The sequence below is a fragment of the Ovis aries genome, chromosome 2 (assembly GCF_016772045.2).
Source record: "Ovis aries strain OAR_USU_Benz2616 breed Rambouillet chromosome 2, ARS-UI_Ramb_v3.0, whole genome shotgun sequence".
NCBI classification, from domain to species: domain Eukaryota; kingdom Metazoa; phylum Chordata; class Mammalia; order Artiodactyla; family Bovidae; genus Ovis; species Ovis aries.
Window position 1 is genome coordinate 122,745,324 of NC_056055.1, and position 20,197 is coordinate 122,765,520.

General features: G+C 38.0%; 1 protein-coding gene across 4 annotated transcripts in view; it reads right to left on the reverse strand.

The window, feature by feature from the left end:
- Positions 1-20,197, reverse strand: part of ITGAV (integrin subunit alpha V) — a 106,238-nt gene that overhangs the window by 54,986 nt on the left and 31,055 nt on the right. For all 4 annotated transcript variants that reach the window (XM_012110914.5, XM_060408791.1, XM_060408790.1 and 1 more), the window contains 1 exon segment: positions 1,723-1,814. In XM_012110914.5, the coding sequence (XP_011966304.1) occupies positions 1,723-1,814 (92 nt within the window).

The following is a 20,197-nucleotide window of genomic DNA, read 5'->3' on the forward strand; positions in this document are numbered from 1 at the left end:
ATGAAACGCTGCTTAATTGTTTGAATCAGGAAAGTGAAATGCTCTGGTTCAGTCTGGTCCCTCTATAAAGAATGCGTTGTAGCTAGGGCAAGAGACGAAGCAGAGAAGTGAGAGGTGTTACTACACTGGCCCAGGAGAGTAATGATGGTGGCTTGGCATAGGACAGAAATAGTGGAGATGATGATTTATTGAGGGGTGGAATCCTGGAAGATGAAGGCAGAACTGACTGGGGTTGCTGGGGAATGGGGTAGAGTCATGCTGATAAGATGAGGATGTTTTATATGGAAATAGTTACTTTCCCGGTTTTTCCTTTATGATGGAGGGTAACAGTTCTATTTCGGTTCACATTTATCTTGAGTAATAATGAGATATCCAAATGAAAATGCCAAATTGGCAGTCTGGAAATACAACTTGAAAGATACAAGAACAATTGAAGAGCTAGAGATGTAGATTTGCGGATTATGATATACAGATCATATTCATAGTCACAGGATAGGTTAGGAACTGCTAGATAAAAGGTACAGTTCAAGAAGACAGGAGCCCAGACCAAAGCTCAGACACCCCAACATTTAGAAAATAAGCAGTAGAGCTACTAAAGGTGATGGCATAAGGAGCAAGCGGTGAGAGGGGAAACTGGAAGAATACAGTCCCAGAAGCCAAGGAAAGAAAAGTATTTCAGAAAAGTATGGCTCCAGTGACCTTGCTGAATAGTGTTGAGGGGCCAAGAAAAATATTCTTGACCTGAAAGTCAAAAGTGACCTTGCCCATGCCTACCTGGGCCAGACAGGAAGGGCTGGGAAGAGGAAAGAAAGTGAGAGAGTGGAGACAGTTACTACAGAAAACATTTCAACAAGTCTTCGAAAAGATGAGCAAAGGAAGGAGACTGTAGCAAAGCAGAAGATGAGGCAAAGGTGAGGGTGTTTTATTCTAAGGAAAGGAGGTACTAGGGCATTCGAGTAATCAAAGCCACACTATTCCTAAACCTTGCTGGAGAGAAACAAACTCCCGGGGAACTACCAAGTGGGGCAGAAAATATGTCCAATGTAGGAATAACAGTGAAAGTAGCAAAAGCCCAATCTAAGAAGGGTGAAAGGGAAGGTATCCTTAGAAGGGGTTCAGTTCAGTTCAGTCGCTCAGTCGTGTCCGACTCTGCGACCACATGAACCGCAGCACGCCAGGCCTCCCTGTCCATCACCAACTCCCAGAGTCCACCCAAACCCATGTCCATCAAGTCAGTGATGCCATCCAGCCATCTCATCCTCTGTCGTCCCCTTTGCCTCCTGCCCTCAATCTTCCCCAGAATCAGGGTCTTTTCCAATGAGTCAGTTCTTCACATCAGGTGGCCAAAAGTATTGGAGTTTCAGCTTCAACATCAGTCCTTCCAACAAACACTCAGGACTGATCTCCTTTAGGATGGATTGGCTGGATCTCCTTGCAGTCCAAGGAACTCTCAAGAGTTTTCTCCAACACCACAGTTCAAAAGCATCAACTCTTCAGTGCTAAGCTTTCTTTATAGTCCAACTCTCACATCCATACATTACTGGAAAAACCATAGCCTTGACTAGACGGACCTTTGTGGACAAAGTAATTAGAGCTATGTTATCGGAATACTCTGTGCCCCTGAGCACACTGAATTTTACTATCAGCTTTCCAAGAGAAAACTTTCTGTGTTTTCACATAAATTGACTAAATTTAACCTGTGAGTAAATACGCAAAACTTACCAAAATTTTATCCTGTTTTGACCTCACAGATGCTCCAAACCACTGATGAGACTTAAACTCCAGTGGATCATCTTTGGCATAATCTCTGTTGCCTAAAATAAAATAAAATAAAATAAAATTTAAAACACTTTTTAAAAGCATGAGGGTGAGAATCAAAATATGCTTTATTTGTACAACAGAGTTTATTTCAACGCAGGTTTACAAATAGCATGCCTCTGATTAATCAAATTTGCCTACTTATTTCATACACTTTAAAACATTATATACTTTATACTTTCAACTGATCAGAAAAATAAAATGCAAGATGACTTGAAAGTGTCTCAGATTTGTTACTTGTCTTATCAATGACCATAATATAGATGTGTAAAAGTCACAATAAGTGAAATTTTCCAGTTGCTAAATTATGATAATTAACTATTAAATACTTTGTGTGTTCCCCAAAGTTCTTTCTGTAGCATAAAGATATTTCTGAAAATAGAAGGCTATGAAACTCCTTTACAGAACACCAGCAGTTAAAGACTAAAGTAAAAGACTAAGATCCTGCGAATGACGTTACACCACGAGTCAGAATCCAGGAGACATTATTTGGCTGGTAGGAAAAAGAATTAGAGTTGGCACAGTATATGCAAACATTTATTTTTCAGCCTACATTATTGAAAAAATTATTTCCAGTATACCAAGTACTCGTAAAGCACTATAGATTTTAAAAGAAAAAGATAAAAATCTTTTCTACAAGAAAGTTCTTGATTGGCTCAATGAAAAAAAAATTACAGAAATAAATTCATAAAGTATCAAGAGAGACTATTCTTAAAGACTAGTTTGTTCCTCTTAAGATCTACTTATAATAATCATTCCTTATAAACATATATTTAAATAACTATACTGGAGCAATATACAGACCAGGGTCAGCTTTAAGAATGTCAGCCAATATGTAAATATCATCAAAAGGTTTGATTAAATCTATTCTCTCAATCTCAACCTTCTAAGACAGTGCTTATGGTTGGTTATTCAATTCCATTCTGAGGACTTTAAAGATCAACTGAAGAATTATAAATAATTAATGATCATTTCAATAATGCCAGACATTTCATAGGCAAGATGAAGGACATATTAGCTGTACAATTCTTTGAACTTTTTTGTTGTTTTTGCAAAAAAAAAATAAATAATTTGAATTGTCACTCTCCAAAGTCCTCTATCTATAGTCTAAACACCACCCACTTTTGTCAGTGATCACAAAGCACCTTTTTATTGGTAAAGGGAGGGAGGAAGGATGAATGAACTAACCAATATATGCCTTTTACCAAGTAAATCAAGGTTTCCCAACAGAGGTTGGCTTGCCTTTGATGCCGATGTTCACATGCCGACCTCACTGGGAACAAGACACATCAGTGACCTAAAGGTCCCCCAACAGTCCATGTGCTCCCTTACATTTCCCATCCTCCCAGTTAGGTTAAAGCCATACAACTCATTTTAATCAATAAGTTAAGTGCAGAAGTGGCATGTGTTCCTTCTAGCTCAAGTCAGTTAAGAGTGGATATGAGTTCAGTAGTCATCAAGTAAACACAAATCAAAACTACAATAAGATGTCATCTCACACCAGTTAAGAAGGCTATTATTATCAGATGTGGAGAAAAGGGAACCCTGATACACTGCTGGCTGGCAAGGTAAATTGGTGCAGCCATTATGGAAAATGGTATGGACGCTACATAAGAAATTAAAGATAGGACTATTATTGTATGATCTGGCAATTCCACTCTAGGCATACACCTTAAGGAAATATACCACTATCTTAAGGTAATATCTGTACTCCCTTGTTCACTGAAGTATCATTAACAACAGTCGAGACATAGAAGCAACTTAAATGTCTATGGTTGAATGAATTTAAAAAAAAAAGAAAATACAGTCTATAATTAAAATGGAATATTATTCAACCTTAAGAAAAAAAAAATCCTGCCATGTCCACCAATATGGTTGGATCTAGAAGGCATTATCTTAAGAGAAATAAGCCAGACACAGAAAAACAAATGCTTCATTGTATCACTTATATGTGAAATCTCAAATTGTCATTTCATCTTAAAAAACAAAGCAAAACAAAAACAGTGGATATAAATTCTCCATGTTTTCTTTGTCCCATTTATGAAACTGAAAAGAATAAATGGTGTGGAATTCCTTAACAAAAGAAGCTGTAGTTCAAGTTTCCAAACCATCAAAAACAGCCAAATGATCAATACAAGATGATGACATGAGCAAGAAATTATCCTTTTTTAAGTGAGTAAGATCTGGGTATTTGTTTTAAGGGAAAAAAAAAAATGTTGTTACTGCAGTAGAGCCTACCACAGTTTGAGCAACATATATTTTAAAAACAAAACGCTAAAAATGGCCTGACCTACAACTGCAAAGAGGCTTTGCCCTTGGAAGAATTAGATTCAATTAACAGTTTTTTCTAGGATTTTAGCCATAAAATGTATGATTACAAGCTATATAATAGGATTTTTAAAAATTCCACTGCAAGCTGAGTTCTCTCACTGGCTTTCTATTCTTTTCTGAGAAGGAAATAAAGGCATCGCCCCTCCCCTAACATTAATGAGAAATACAGTATGAACCTGAAACAGCTGGTGCTTGGAGGGATACACTTCCAGTCACTATCACTTGACACCAAAAGAATCACGATCAACTCAGGTGAGCTTAGCCTGAGGGAACTGACTTTATGAACTTATGTATCTGAACAGAAGGTACGGCATTATCACAATTGCTGCCTTCTACTTCTGCTTTCATTTAAAATAGCCTTTTCAGCAAGACCCTAAAGATATCTAAGCAGAAGCACAACTTTTCTGTATTTCTGTATTTTGTTCTTTCATGAACGAAAGTACCACATTGGAGAGGTGTAACTCAAATTAATTCAAATTATGGCTCTATATAGTTCCTCATACCTTAATAAAACTTCAATTAAAAAAAATGCAGACCCAACATCACTATATTCTTGCAAATACAAGTATTCCTGCCTAAAGACATCTGGTATAGCTTCCTCAAAAATGTCAATGTCATAAAAAACAAAAGAAAAACAGTAAGATTCAAGATTAAAAGAGAACAACGAGACATGGCAACCCAATGCAAGATATGATCCTTGACTGACTCTTTTGTGTGAAGAAATTTTTCAAGTTACATAGGACTTTATTAGATAACCATATTGCAATAATGACACATTTCTAGTCTGTGATGATGACAGTGCTTTGGTTATACAAGGGAAGGCCCTAGTTATGGGGAACTATCTGCTATGGGAAGTATTCTGGGGGTAAAGTTTCACAATGTCTGCAAGAATACTTGAATCTAGGTGAAGGGGATACTGTTCATTACATTACAGTTTCAAATTTTCTGTAAGTTTAAAATTTTGCAAAATAAAAGTACAGCAGTTAGCAAATACAAATTGTCTGTACTATAGGCCAACAACAATATCTTTTATTTCCTCTCTTTATCATATTTACTCTGGGCTTCCCAGGTGGTGCTAATGGTAAGGAATCCACACGCCAATACAGGAGATGCAGGTTCAATCTCTGAACGAATATCCCCTGCAGGAGGAAATGGCAACCCACTCCAGTGTTCTTGCCTGGAAAACTCCATGGACAGAAGAGCCTGATAGGCTACAGTTCATGGACTCGCAAAGAATTGGACATGACCAAGCAGACACATACACACACACACAAACACACACACACATTTACTATAATAACACCATTAAAAGTATTATAAAACAAATGAAAAAAATAAATACGAAATAAAGCCATATGCAAAGACCAATCTAAAGACTATAATCCTACCATGAAGAAACAAAACAGCCTCTGCGCACATTTTGGTATCTATCCTAAACATCTGTTTTAGGAATACATGCATATCCTTTTATGTAAAATGGATATTTTAAGCCAGTATTAAAAAAACACTCAGAGAACAAGATGGCAGAGGAGTAGGTGGACATGGAGTTCATCTCTCTCCATGGATACATCAGGATACACGTTCAGACACAGAAGTGTATGCAGAACATCAGCTGAGAGCGGACAGCAGTGCCTGACCAGTGGAAAAGAATACATAGACCCAGGCAAAACTCAGAAGGATGAAGGAACTAGGGGGAAACAGGAGGGTTAGTAGGACTGGACCTGCCCTCGGCGGGGAGGGGAAAGGAAGCAGGGCTCTGATCCCCACATCATGGCAACTGTCTAAGTCAGAGGAGAAACATTTAAGGCTGAGAGTGAAACAGCTGATCCGCTGCAGCTTAAATGGAATGAGCATCAGACAGTCCTTGCCACAGCCATACATACCCCAGACAAGGACATATATCCCCTTGAAGGTGCAGTGGCTGGCAGCTGGAGTTTAGGGATTGCAGAGCAATCCCAGGGCAAGGGCTGTCATTGACTGCAGAGAGATGGATTGAGGGGATGCTAGGGAGGAGATCGTGGTGGGAAATGCCTGTGGAAGAAAGCCAGGCAGCCATGGAAGCAAGGTGATACTGCTGAGTCACATGTAGGGAATGGAGCCATCACCATAGCCTCTCTCCCCCCACACACCAGCATGAACAGCTGAACAATACAGAGACTGGCCCATCAAATGCCTGATAAACAGAACTACAGCACAGGACCCCATCCGGGGTGCCCCTTTAAGTGCCTGACCCATGGATCTACAGGGTAGGACCCCAGTCGGGGGGGCCCTTCTATGTGCCTGACGTGCAGAACAGAGGACCCCAGGCAAGGGAGCCTTGCCTGAACAGGCAGAGCAAGGGAAAAAACTGGCCAAAGAGGACTTCTGACTGCCAGCTACAAGAGGCTTGAAAAAAAGACTCTGACAGGGCCATAACTCCTGCAGTGGAGGCAGTCCCTGTCCCTGCACACTTGGTACCACCAGGGTCCCTGCAAGCCAAGCAGCTACGCCACCTTCTCACTCAACTCTCACTGGGGCAGACCTGCCACAGGAAAAAAGTCTTGCATCTGTTCTCACAGGGTCACTCTGGTATTATCCAACTCTTTGTGACCCTGTGGACTGCAGCGTGCCAGGCTTCTCCGTCAGGGAGGGGGGTTCTCCAGGCAAGAATATTGGAGCGTATTGGCCAAAACTGGTTGCCATACCCTTCTAGAGCGCCATATTTCCAGCTGCCCTCGCCACCAACTCCCCTGAGTACTTGGTGATGCCAGAACTCGACACCCAAGCAGCTGCACCACCTCCACACCTGGCCCTCACAGGGGCAAATCCAAGACCTTCCAGGGCAGCCACAGGAGCAAACCCCAATGGACCACCCACATGCAGAGGTGGAAATAAAACCACAATTGAAACCCAGGGGCAGTGTGACTGAGGAAGAAGACCCAAAACCTTCCCACCAGCTGTACAAGTTGCAGATTAAATCGACTCAATCAACTAAGCAGGCTCTGTGTCTATGCAATATATAAAAGGTCATTTGAGAGCTCCCACAAAAGAAAATGCACTAGTTCTGATAGCTGTGGACACTGGGGGCAAGAACACAGAGGATGAGGACCAGATTAGAATCTAAGCTGCCCCTACAACAGGTCCAGAGATCAGCACAGTGTTGGAAGGCATCCTAGGGAAGTAAGGTGGACTATGACTCCCAGCAAGGGAAAGGACGCTGACAGCAGTGACTCAAGAAAAACATTGATTATTCTTATGTTTCGACTTGTTCTATAGACTGTTTTGAATATTTTTTTTTCCTTTTTTTCCCTCCCTCTGTTGTACATGTCAACTTTATTGGCACTATGAAATTAAGCTTCTGAGCTTTTTTTTCCCTCAGTCACATTTTTTATTGTTGTGATAAGCCTCTGCCTTTGCATTGGGGTTTTGTGGTTCTGAGGGGGGTTTCCCTTTTTTTCTTTTCTCTCTCTCTCTCTCTCTTTTTTTTTTTTTTAATTAAACCTATTTTAATTCCAGGCAAGAATACTGGAGTGGGTTGCCATGACCTCCTTCAGTTCAACCCAGGGATTGAACTCAGGTCTGTGTGGCTCCTGCATTATAGGAGGATTCTTTAGCACTGAGCACTGGGGAAGCCTCTACTTTCATTATAACATTATTTAACTATGCAATAAAACTATAGTTCTTATGGCTATAAAACTCAATAAATGCACAAATTAAACATTAGGAAAAATAGAATTCAAATTTAGAACACTAATACACTGTTATAAAAGATGCTGTTTCACAGAAGTTAAATTGCCAAAGCTTGACCTAGTTAGTAGTTGAAAGATGCAGTTTCTTTTTTTTTCTAACATCAACAATATAAATGTCAATGTTTGCTCTCAAATGTGTTGCAAAAAGTCATGTTACTAACCTCAAAGCTCTGCTTGCTAGTTCAAGATAATCAGATATCAGGTCAGTCAAATTTTTCTTTTCAATTTTAAATTTTAATTTTTTAAACCTATTATTCTGTAGAAGGAAATGGCAACCCACTCCAGTACACTTTTTCTAAATTTATTCTCGTTTGCTTTTCCTACTCTTCTTTTCCCCTTGCACTTAATCTTTAACGAAAATAAATCTTCTTTACTTTGCATATCTATTCTTTCTTTCTTTTCTTTTTTTCTTTTCCTCTCAACATATTTGCTAGTTTTATTTTCATTGCTTTATTTCCCAGTTGGCACCTTGCTTTAGTTTTGTTATCCAATTTATGCTTTTCAGTTAATTTTGTCCTGGTAGAGAAACTTTTTGTTCACCAGGCCAATCTACTGTACTTTATTTTTGTTGGACTGTTTTGATTTTGCTTATGGGTGGATATATATATGTATATATTCAGTCACATTTGTTATTATTGTTATAAACCTCTACCTCTGCGTTGGGCTTTTGCAATTCTGTGGAGTTTTCCTTTTTTTTTTTTTCTTTCTTCTTCAGTTTTTTTTTTTTTCTCTTTTTTGTAATTTTAATTTTTTTAACTTATTTCCTTTTTTCTACATTTATTTCTTTGTTTGCCTATCTACTGTCCTCTTCCCCTTGCAGTTAATCTTTAATGTATATAAATCTTCTTCATATACCTCTATTTAACTTTGCATATATATTCTTTCTTCTCTTTAAGTTCCTCTCAACATATTTGTTAGTTTCTTTTCATTGCTTTATTCCCCACTTGGCACCTTACTTTAATTTTGCTTTCCACTTTGTGCTTTAGCTAGTTTTGTTCTTAACTGGTAAACATAATTTCTTATTTCCTTTGTTCGCTGGAGCAATCAACTGTACTTCATTTTTGTTGGGCTGTTTTGACTTTGCTCATGGGTGTATATGTACATGTGTATATCTCATTATTTTAATTATTATTTGCCTGATTTTGTAACTGCCATTTGTCTGGGTTCATCTTTGGTTTCTCACTTGGGGTATTTGTTTTAATCTCACTCAGTGATGTAACAAACCACTTGTGGAATCTTTGTTCCTGACCAGAGATCAAGCCTTGAGCTTTTGGAGTGGGAGCACTGACTCCAAGACCCTAGACTACCAGAGAACTGCAAACGCTAGGGAGTATCAAATAGTGAGAACTCACACAAAGGAAACCACTTGAATACAACACCGGGCATCATCCACCCACCAGCAGGACCCTGTGCAGGATGCTAATCTAAACAAACAAAGCAAAAATACAAACCCAATCATCAGCAGACAGGATTACCACCTCACTCAGTCTTGCCCATCAGAGGAAAAACAAACAAAAACTCAGCACAAATCTCACCCTATACAAAGCTGACACAAACCACTGGGCCAAACTTGCATGTGCGCTTAGTCGCTCAGTCGTGTCCGACTCTGCAATCCCATGGACTGCAGTCTACCAAGTTCCTCTGTCCTTGGGGATTCTCCAGGCAAGAATACTGGAGTGGGTTGTCGTGCCCTTCTCCAGGGGATCTTCCCAACCCAGGGATCGAACCCAGGCCTCCCACATTGCAGGCGGATTCTTTACCAATTTAGCTACCAGGGAAGCCCAGGAGAACAGAAACCAAAATGAAGAAAGAATTCAACCTTGAAGCCTGGGAGAAGGAGACTTCAAACACAATAAGTTAAAAAAAAAAAATAATGAAAAAGTAGAGAAATACCACACAAATGAAGGAACAAACTAGACACCCAGAAGTCCGAATAAATGAAGAGAAAATAAGCAAACTTCCTGAAAAAGAATTCAGGATAATGATAGTAAAGATAATCAAAAACCTCGAAAACAAAATGGAGAAAATGCAAGAATCAATTAACAAAGACCTAGAATTATTAACAAATAAACATTTAGAGACAACACAATTATTGAAATCAAAAATACTCTAGAAGGAATCAAAATCAGAATATCTGAAGCAGAAGAATGAATAAGTGAGCTGGAAGATAAAATGGTAGAAATAACTTCTGAAGAGCAGAATAAAGTCAAAAGAAGGAAAATAACTGAGGATAGTCTCAGAGACCTCTGGGACAATATCAAACGCACCAACATTCGAATTATAGGGGTCCCAGAAAAAGAAGAGAAAAAGAAAAGGTATGAGAAAATTTTTGAAGAGGTGAAAATTTCCCCAACATGGAAAAGGAAATAGTCAATCAAGTCCAAGAGGCACAAATAGTCCCATACAGGTTAAACCCAAGGAGAAACATGCCAAGACACATACTAATCAAACTAACAAAGACTAAACACAGAGAAAGAATATTAAGAGCAGCAAGGGAAAAGTGACAAGTAACATACAAGGGAAACCGCATACACTTAACGGCTGATCTTTCAGCAGAAACTCTGCAGGCCAAAAGGGAATGGCAGGATATACTTAAAGCACTGAAAGGGAAAAATCTACAACCAAGATCACTCTACCCAGCAAGGATCTCATTCAAAATTGATGGAGAAATTAAAATCTTTTCAGACCAGCAAAAGTTAAGAGTTCAATACCACAAAACCAGCTTTACAACAAATGTTAAAGGGACTTACACAGTCAAGAAATACAAGAGAAGAAAAAAGATCTACAAATCCAACACCAAATAACTAAGAAAATGACAATAGGAACATATATATCAATACTTACTTTAAATGTAAATGGATTCAATGTTCCAACCAAAGGACACAGACTGGCTGAATGGATACAAAAAACAAGACCCATATATGTGCTGTCTACAAGAAACTCACTTCAGACCTAAAGACACATATAGACTGAAAGTGAGAGGATGGAAAAATATATTCCATACAAATGGGAAGCAAAAAAAAGATGGAGTAGCAATCCTCATATCAGACAAAACAGACCTTAAAATAAAGAAGATTACAAGAGATAAGGAAGGACACTACATAATGATGAAGGGATCAATCCAAGAGGAAGACATAACAATTGTAAATATCTATGCATCCAACACTGGAGCACCTCAGTACATAAGACAAACATATAAGACACACAAGACATAAAAGGAGAAATTGACAGTAACACATTAATGGTAGGAGACTTTAATACCCCACTCTCACAATGGACAGATCATCAAAACAGAAAATTAATAAGGAAACACAAGTCTTAAATGATATTAGATGAGATGGATCTCACTGATATCTTCAGGACATTTCCATTCAAATGCAGAAGAATACACCTTCTTCTCAAGTGCACATGGAACATTCTCCAGGATAAGCCACATCTTGGGTCACAAATCAAATCTCAGTAAATTTAAGAAAATTGAGATCATATCAAGTATCTTCTCTGACCACAACTAGATATCAACTATAAGAAAAAAACTGCAAGAAACACAAACACACGCAGATTAAAAGACACACTTCTACATAACCGACAGGTTACTGAAGACATTAAAGGGGAAATCAAAAAATCTCTAGAAACAAATGACAATGAAAATACAACTCAAAACCTATGGGATGCAGCAAAAGTGGTTCTATGTGGACAGTTTACAGCAATACAACCCTACCTCAAGAAACAAAAACATCAAATAGACAACCAAACTTTACACCTGAAACAACTATAAGAAGAACAAAAAAAAAAACCCAAAATTTGTAGAAGGAAAGAAATCATAAACATCTGAGCAGAAATAAATGAAAAAGAAATGAAAGAAACAATAGTAAAGATTAATAAAACTAAAAGCTGGTTCTTTGAGAAAACAAAATTGACAAGCATTTAGCCAGACACATCAAGAAAAAAAGAGAGGAGAATCAAATCAACAAAATTAGAAATAAAAAAGGAGAGATTACAACAGACAATGCAGAAATACAAAGGATTATAAGAGACTATTATGAACAACCATATGCCAATACAACGGATAACCTGGAAGAAAGAGACAGATTCTTAAAAAAGTTCAATCTTTCATGACTGAACCAGGAAGAAACAGAAATTATGAACAACCCCAATTACAAGCACTGAAATTGAAGCTGTGATCAAAAATCTCCCCCCACAAAAAAAAGCCCAGGACCAGATGGCGTCATAGGAGTATTCTATGAAACATTTAGAGAAGAGCTAATGCTTATCCTTCCAAAACTCTTTCAAAACATTGCAGAGGAAGGAACATTTCCAAACTCATTCTACGAGGCCACCATCACCCTGATACCAAAACCAGACAAAGACAACACAAAAAAAGAAAACTACAGGCCAATATCACTGATGAACAAAGATGCACAAATCCTCAACAAAATTTTAGCAAACAGAATTCAACAACACATCAAAAAGCTCATACACCATGATCAAGTTGGGTTTATTCCTGGGATACAATGATTCTTCAATATATGCAAATCAACCAAGGTGATATACCATATTAACAAACTGAAAGATAAAAACCATATGATAATCTCAACAGATGCAGAAAAAGCCTTTGACAAAATTCAGCACCCATTTATGACCAAAACTCTTCAAAAAATGTGCACAGAAGGAACCTACCTCAACATAGTACAGGTCATATATGATGAGCCTCCAGCAAACATTATTCTCAATGGTGAAAAACTGAAAGCATTCCCCCTAAGATCAGGAACAAGACAGGGGTGTTCACTTTCACCACTATTAGTCAACATAGTTCTGGAAGTCCTAGCTACAGGAATCAGAGAAGAAAAAGAAATAAAAGGAATCCAGACTGGAAAAGAAGTAAAGCTCTCACTGTAGATGACATGATACTGTACATAGAAAACCCTAAAGACAGTATCAGAAAATTACTAGAGCTAATCAGTGAATTTAGCAAAGTTGCAGGATACAAAATCATTACACAGAAATCACTTGCATTTCTATATACTAATAATGAAAAATCAGAAGAGAAATTAAGGAATCAATCCCATTAACCATTGCAACAAACAGAATTAAATATCTAGGAATAAACTTACCTAAGGAGACAAAAGAACTCTACCCAGAAAATTATATGACACTAATGAAAGAAATCAAAGACAACATAAACTGATGGAGACACAGGCCATGTTCCTGGGTAGGAAGAATCAATATTGTGAAAATGACTATACTACCAAATGCAATCTACAAATTCAATGTGATCCCTATCAAGTTACCAATAGCATTTTTCACAGAACTAGAACAAAAAAATTCACAATTCATATGGAAACACAAAGGACCCCGAATAGCCAAAGCACTCTTGAGAAAGAATGGAGCTGGCGGAATCAACCTTCAGGATTTCAGATTATACTACAAAGCTACAGTCATCAAGATGATATGGTACCAGCACAAAAACAGAAATATAGACCAATGGAACAAAACAGAAAGCCCAGAAATAAACCCATGCACCTATGGGTACCTTATTTTTGACAAAGGAGGCAAGAATATACAATGGGGCAAAGACAGCCTCTTCAATAAACGGTGCTGGGAAAACTGGACGGCTATGTGTAAAAGAATGAAATTAGAACACTTTCTAACACCATACACAAAGATAAACTCAAAATGGATTAAAGACCTAAATATAAGACCAGAAACTATAAAACTCTTAGAGGAAAACATAGGCAGAATACTCAATGACATAAATCAAAGCAAGATCCTCTATGCCCTACATCCTAGAGTAACAGAAATAAAAACAAAACTAAACAAGTGGGATCTGATTAAACTTAAAAGCTTTTGCACAACAAAGGAAAACTATAAAGCAAGGGGAAAAGACAACCCTCGGAATGGGAGAAAAGAATAGCAAATGAAACAACTGACAAAGGATTAACTTCCAAAATATACAAGCAACTCATACAACTCAACATCAGGAAAACAAACAACCCAATCAAAAAGTAGAAAAGAGACCTAAACAGACATTTCTTCAAAGAAGACATACAGATGGCTAACAAACACATGAAAAGATGCTCAACACTGCTCATTATTAGAAAAATGCAAATCAAAACTACAATGAGGGATCACCTCACACCAGTCAGAATGGCCATCATCAAAAAGTCTAGAAACAATAAATGCTGGAGAGGGTGTGGAAAAAAGGGAACACTCTTGCACTGTTGGTGGGAATGTAAACTGATAGAGTACAGCCCCTATGAAAGATGGTATGGGTATTCCTTTAAAAACTAGGAATAAAACCACCATATGACCCAGCAATCCCACTCCTAGGCATATACCCTGAGGAAATAAAAATTGAAAAAGACACATGTATCCCATTGTTCACGCCAGCACTATTTACAATAGCTAGAACATGGAAGCAACCTAGGTGTCCATTGAGAGATGAATGGATAAAGAAGTTGTGGTGCATATACACAGTGGAATATTACTCAGCCATAAAAAGGAACACATTTGAGTCAGTACTGATGAGGTGGATGAACCTAGAATCTATTACACAGGGTGAAGTAACTCAGAAAGAGAAAGATAAATATTGTGTTCTAACGCACATATACGGAATCTAGAAAAATGGTACTGAAGAATTTATTTACAGGGCAGCAATAGAGAAACAGAACAGACTTATGACATGGGGTGAGGGGAGGAGAGAATGAGATGTATGGAAAGAGTAACATGGAAACTTACATTACCATATGTAAAACAGATAGCCAGCGGGAATTTGCTGTGTGGCTCAGGAAACTCAAACAAGGTTCTGTATCAACCTAGAGGGGTGGGATGGGGCAGGAGATGGGAGGGAGGTTCAAAAGGGAGGGGATATATGTATATGGGAAATAGATGGGGAAACAGTGGAAACAGTGTCAGACTTTATTTTTGGGGGCTCCAAAATCACTGTAGATGATGATTGCAGCCATGAAATTAAAAGATGCTTACTCCTTGGAAGAAAAGTTATGACCAACCTAGACAGCATATTCAAAAGCAGAGACATTACTTTGCCAACTAAGGTCCATCTAGTCAAGGCTATGGTTTTTCCAGTAGTCATGTATGGATGTGAGAGTTGAACTGTGGAGAAGGCTGAGCGCCGAAGAATTGATGCTTTTGAACTGCGGTGTTGGAGAAGCCTCTTGAGAGTCCTTTGGACTGCAAGGAGATCCAACCAGTCCATTCTGAAGGAGATCAACCCTGGAATTTCTTTGGAAGGAATGATGCTTAAGCTGAAACTCCAGTACTTTGGCTACCTCATGCGAACAGTTGACTTATTAGAAAAAGATTCTGATGTTGGGAGGGATTGGGGGGAGGAGGAAAAGGCAACGATAGAGGATGAGATGGCTGGATGGCATCACTGACTCGATGGACACGAATCTGAGTGAACTCCGGGAGTTGGTGATGGACAGGGAGGCCTGGCGTGCTGTGATTCATGGGGTCGCAAAGAGTCGGACACGACTGAGTGACTGAACTGAACTGATGGCTGATTCATGTTGAGGTTTGACAGAAAACAGCAAAACTCTGTAAAGCAATTATCCCTCAATTAAAAAAATAAAAGGTTAAGAAAAAACATTCTATTATTCTCTATAAATGTATATACTTTTTTCCATGTCACAACATGTCAATAAAAGTAGACCTATAGCACCATTTTCATTGTTGTGTAATACATCATACAGCTGCACAGCAGTTTATTTAATCCACCCCCTACATCTCCTTTAGTTTCATGTTCAGTAACATTTGTATTTTAAGAGACTTACATATTCTCTCAAAGTCACATCCACTTCCTCTTGAATTTCAAGAAGCTCAGCATAAGCTAACTGACCATGACCTCATTCCTATGTGAAGATCATTCCTAAATGAAGGTTCCTGCAAGGAGATCCAACCAGTCCATTCTAAAGGAGATCAGCCCTGGGTGTTCTTTGGAAGGAATGATGCTAAAGCTGAAACTTCAGCACTTTGGCCACCTCATGCAAAGAGTTGACTCATTGGAAAAGACTCTGATGCTGGGTGGGATTGGGGGCAGGAGGAAAAGGGGACAACAGAGGATGAGATGGCTGGATGGCATCACCGACTCGATGGACGTGAGTCTGAGTGAACTCCAGGATATGGTGATGGACAGGGAGGCCTGGCATGCTGCGATTCATGGGGTCGCAAAGAGTCAGACACGACTGAGCGACTGGACTGAACTGAACTGAACTGAATCCTTCTGGAAAATGGAATGTAATATAGAATATTATTCTAATGGATAAATTTTTATTAAGTTTCCCAGATAAACTTATTCTTATACGTAAGAGTTCCCTTACTCCGAGCCTCTAGTCCCTTATACAAACTCCACTCATTCCCACCTGTAGGCCTTTTTACCCAAGGCCCTCTGACCTGGAATACTTTACTCCTTCCGTGCTTGATCCTAACCCTAACTGAAAATTCAGTTGAAACTGTCCATGACTGTAACATATGATGAAATGGTAGTCTTTGCTGCAGGAAATATCTGACACACAAGGCCCAGCCATGGGAACAAGTAATTACAGTGGAGGGATGGCAGAGGTGTAGAAAGAGCACTGGGGAAAGGGTGCAGCGCACAGGGGAAGGGTATGCTTCTGGGTCAAGAGAAAACCCTGTGCAAACAAAGAGAGCAATGGGTATTCTTGGATTTTTAGAGACTCTTAAGTTGTTCACTGTGACTAGAGAAAAGGGTCTCTAGGTGGTCAAGAGCTTTCACACAATGCTAAGAATAAGCATGGCATTTTTCAATTGCGCACTGTGCTAAGCAATTTTTCTTCAATTATACTCCTGAAAGATAGAAGTTTTCTTTGTAAAATGATACCAATTCTTTTCCTACTACTTTGAAAAACTGCCTCCATATATATATTTTTCCCTAAACAATGGACTTTTCTCTTAATTTATAAGTGGTAGCATAGGACACTGCAATGCACTGTTAAGTAATACGTACTTCTCATTGCTACCATGTTCTGTGTCCTGTTTTTTTTTTTTTTAAAAAAAAGTTCCTATAGCACCCCTACCATTATGATTATGGATATCTGCTTTTGTGGACACCCGATTAAGCTTAAGCTAAAAAATGTCCAAGAAAATAAGTACTACACATACTTCAATTTTATTTCTATCATCAAGTATTATGCTACATAAAAATCCACAGTTTTTTCCAATTTGGCAAGCAATTTGCCCACAGGATTTTAAAAAAAGTAAGAAACACTAGTCAAAGGTAAAAAAGCATCAGGCAATATGGCTTTTTATTTTTTAAATTAAAAAGCACATTTGAAAAGCCTGGAGCTTATTTAAAACTTAGATATTCCCCCAAGACAATAATTACATCTTAAGGCATCAAGTTACCAACTGTGTTTTCAATCATATTACCACAAAAAAGAAATCAAATATATTTGGCTATAATGTATCAGCATGCATTAACATCTAAAACTTAAGTCAACAGTTTTCCAAAAAATATGTATTAATGTCACACACTGCTTTGAATGCCTCCAGCTTCAACAGGTTCACAACCTCAAATCACCATTTCTTTAAGAAGTTTGCTCAATGGGAAGTAGGTCTTTACCAATCAGAACTTTTTTTTTTTTTTTTCAGAGATGAATTCTTAAAATACCCAATTCAATCTCAGGCAGAAGTTTAACTCAGATGAAGAGTGAATAGAATTGGGTGGGGAGAAAGAAAAGGAAAGCCTGCTCTCTAAACTCACTGACAAGAAGTTCATTCATGACCTGGCTGAAATTGGCAGCTAATCCAGGGCACATGAGGGAAGTAAATATTTTGAGTCACGGCCCTGAGTCACCATTTCGAGTGATGCCGGAACTCCCCAGGCTGCTTGGACCATGCCACCAACCTTGAAAGGGAAATCTAATACAGACAAACTGCAGAAATTCCAGTGCTGGAGGGAATGCTCCCTCAGGCAACAGTCAAGAAAGAACAACGATTTCTGTCCACAGTTCTGTGAAACCCCTTGGAATATCAGCTCTGATCTCCCAAGTAAATTAAAAGGAAAACGAAAATCTCATGCAATGGCAAAAGTGAGAAAAAACTGCCCCATATCATGTAAATTAAGACTCTACACTGTCACTTTCAAAAATGCATAGAGGAAAATGTTGCTAGAGAGTCCTGAAGTTAATTAGCAAGTACATCCCCTAAGACTTGAAAATTTACTGCCTATTTTGGTTGGCTTTTGAACTTGCCATTGCACTTTATCAGATTTCCATGATTGAGGACTTCAGCACAGAAGCATACTGAACAACACAAACTATCATAGCTTTAGAGTTGGCCTGCTGATTATAGTAACCAACAGGTTTTTTTTTTCTCATTTCCTCCAAGTGTTTGAAAAGACACTGTTCAACTTCAGGAGAATCAGGATTATTTTTAAGACAGTCACCTTATCACCCTGAAACTACATTTTGTTTCTCCTTTTCATGCCTAAAGAATATCCTTGGGAACAAAAAGATTATGTCACCTTTTCTGAAAAGGCCAAAGCCAAAAAGAATGCCAAAGCATTAGAAAAGCAAACCAATGAAGTCCTATTTCGAAGTTACCTGTGTATTTAGTCATTTAGTTTCCATTACTTTACAAATAATGAAATGATGTGGGTCCTCAGAGTTTACATTTTGCCCTTAAAAAGTGGCTATTAAAACAATATAATGTACAGAAGAGTGACTTTATTACAGTCAATAGTAACATACTGCATATTTGAAAGTTGCTAAAAGGGTAAATCTCAAAAGTTCTCACTACAAGAAAAAAATATTTTGTAACTGTATATGATAATGGATGTTAATTAGACATTATGGTCAACATTTTGCAATATACACAAATATCAAATCATTATATTGTATACCTGAAACTAATATGTCAATTATTCCTCAATTAAAAACAATAATGCCACTTCATATTCACTGTTTAATGAGACAATTTGGAGTCTTCCTTAAGTAGCTTTTTACCTCAAATATTACTTTTGTTCAGTCATGTTTCCTGTAACAAATCTACCTGAAAGAAAAATCTCCCAATATGGCTTGCTTATTTATGTGGAAATCAACAGGATAGAGAAAGAAATCTCTTTGATCATTCAGTTAAATAAATAAATCATGGGCAATTCCTACATCTAAATGCATGGAGTGTAACAGTTAAATGAGCAGATAAGATCCCTGCTTTCAAAGGAGAGAAATAATAACCAATTACATAAGATATTTTCAGACAGTTACAAATACTATAAAGAATATGAAAGAAAATGAAGTAATCAGACAGCTACTGACTGACTGTATATTGTGTAAGTAAGATAATACTATTGGGAAATAATGTATTTTATTGATTCAGAGTTGCAAATATTCAGATATCAACATCTTTGAAATATGAATGTATATTACAGTCAATGGTGACATAATTAGCAGCATTTTTTAATAGTACCTAATGAGCACATTTTAATATCAAGGGGGTGCAAATGGGCAGTGACTGATAATGAACATGACGTTTCTTTATAAAGGGTGATAGAAGTGCTCTGGAATTCAATTTTAATAATTTCTGCAAAACACTATAAATATGTAAAATTATATCTCAATATTGTTCCTAAAAAATGACAAACTTGTCAGGCAGAAAATTAGCTGCCACACAACAGAAATGTGTATGTATAATAAAGACTTTTCAAAATCAACAAAAAAAAAAAACAGATGTATCAGTAGGGAAACAGACCAAGAATACAAATAGACAATAGAAAACAAAAACACGGAAAGAGCTAATAAACACATTAGCTTAACCTAATATGACTTAACCTTGCTAGAAACCAGAAACACAAACTGTTGGTGTTGTTCAGTCACCAAGTCGTGTCCAACTCTTTGCCACCCCATGGACTGCAGCCTGTCAGGCGTCCCTGTCCCTCACCATCTCCCGGAGTTTGCTCAAGTTCATGTCCATTGAATCAGTGATGCCATCCAACCATCTCAACCTCTGTCACCCTCTTCTCCTCCTGCTTTCAATCTTAACCTGCTTCAGAGTCATTTCCAATGAGTCAGCTATTCATATCAGTGGCCAAAGTACTGGAGCTTCAGCATCATTCCTTCCAAAGAGTATTCAGGGTTGATTTCCTTTAAGACTGACTGGTCTGATCTCCTTGCTTTTCAAGGGACTCTCAAGAGTCTTCTTCAGCACCACAATTTGAAAGCATCAATTCTTCAGCACTCTGCTTTATTTCTTGTCTAGCTCTCACATCCGTACATGACTACTGGAAAGATCATAGCCTTGACTATATGGACCTTTGTCAGCCAAGTGATGCCTTTGCTTTCTAA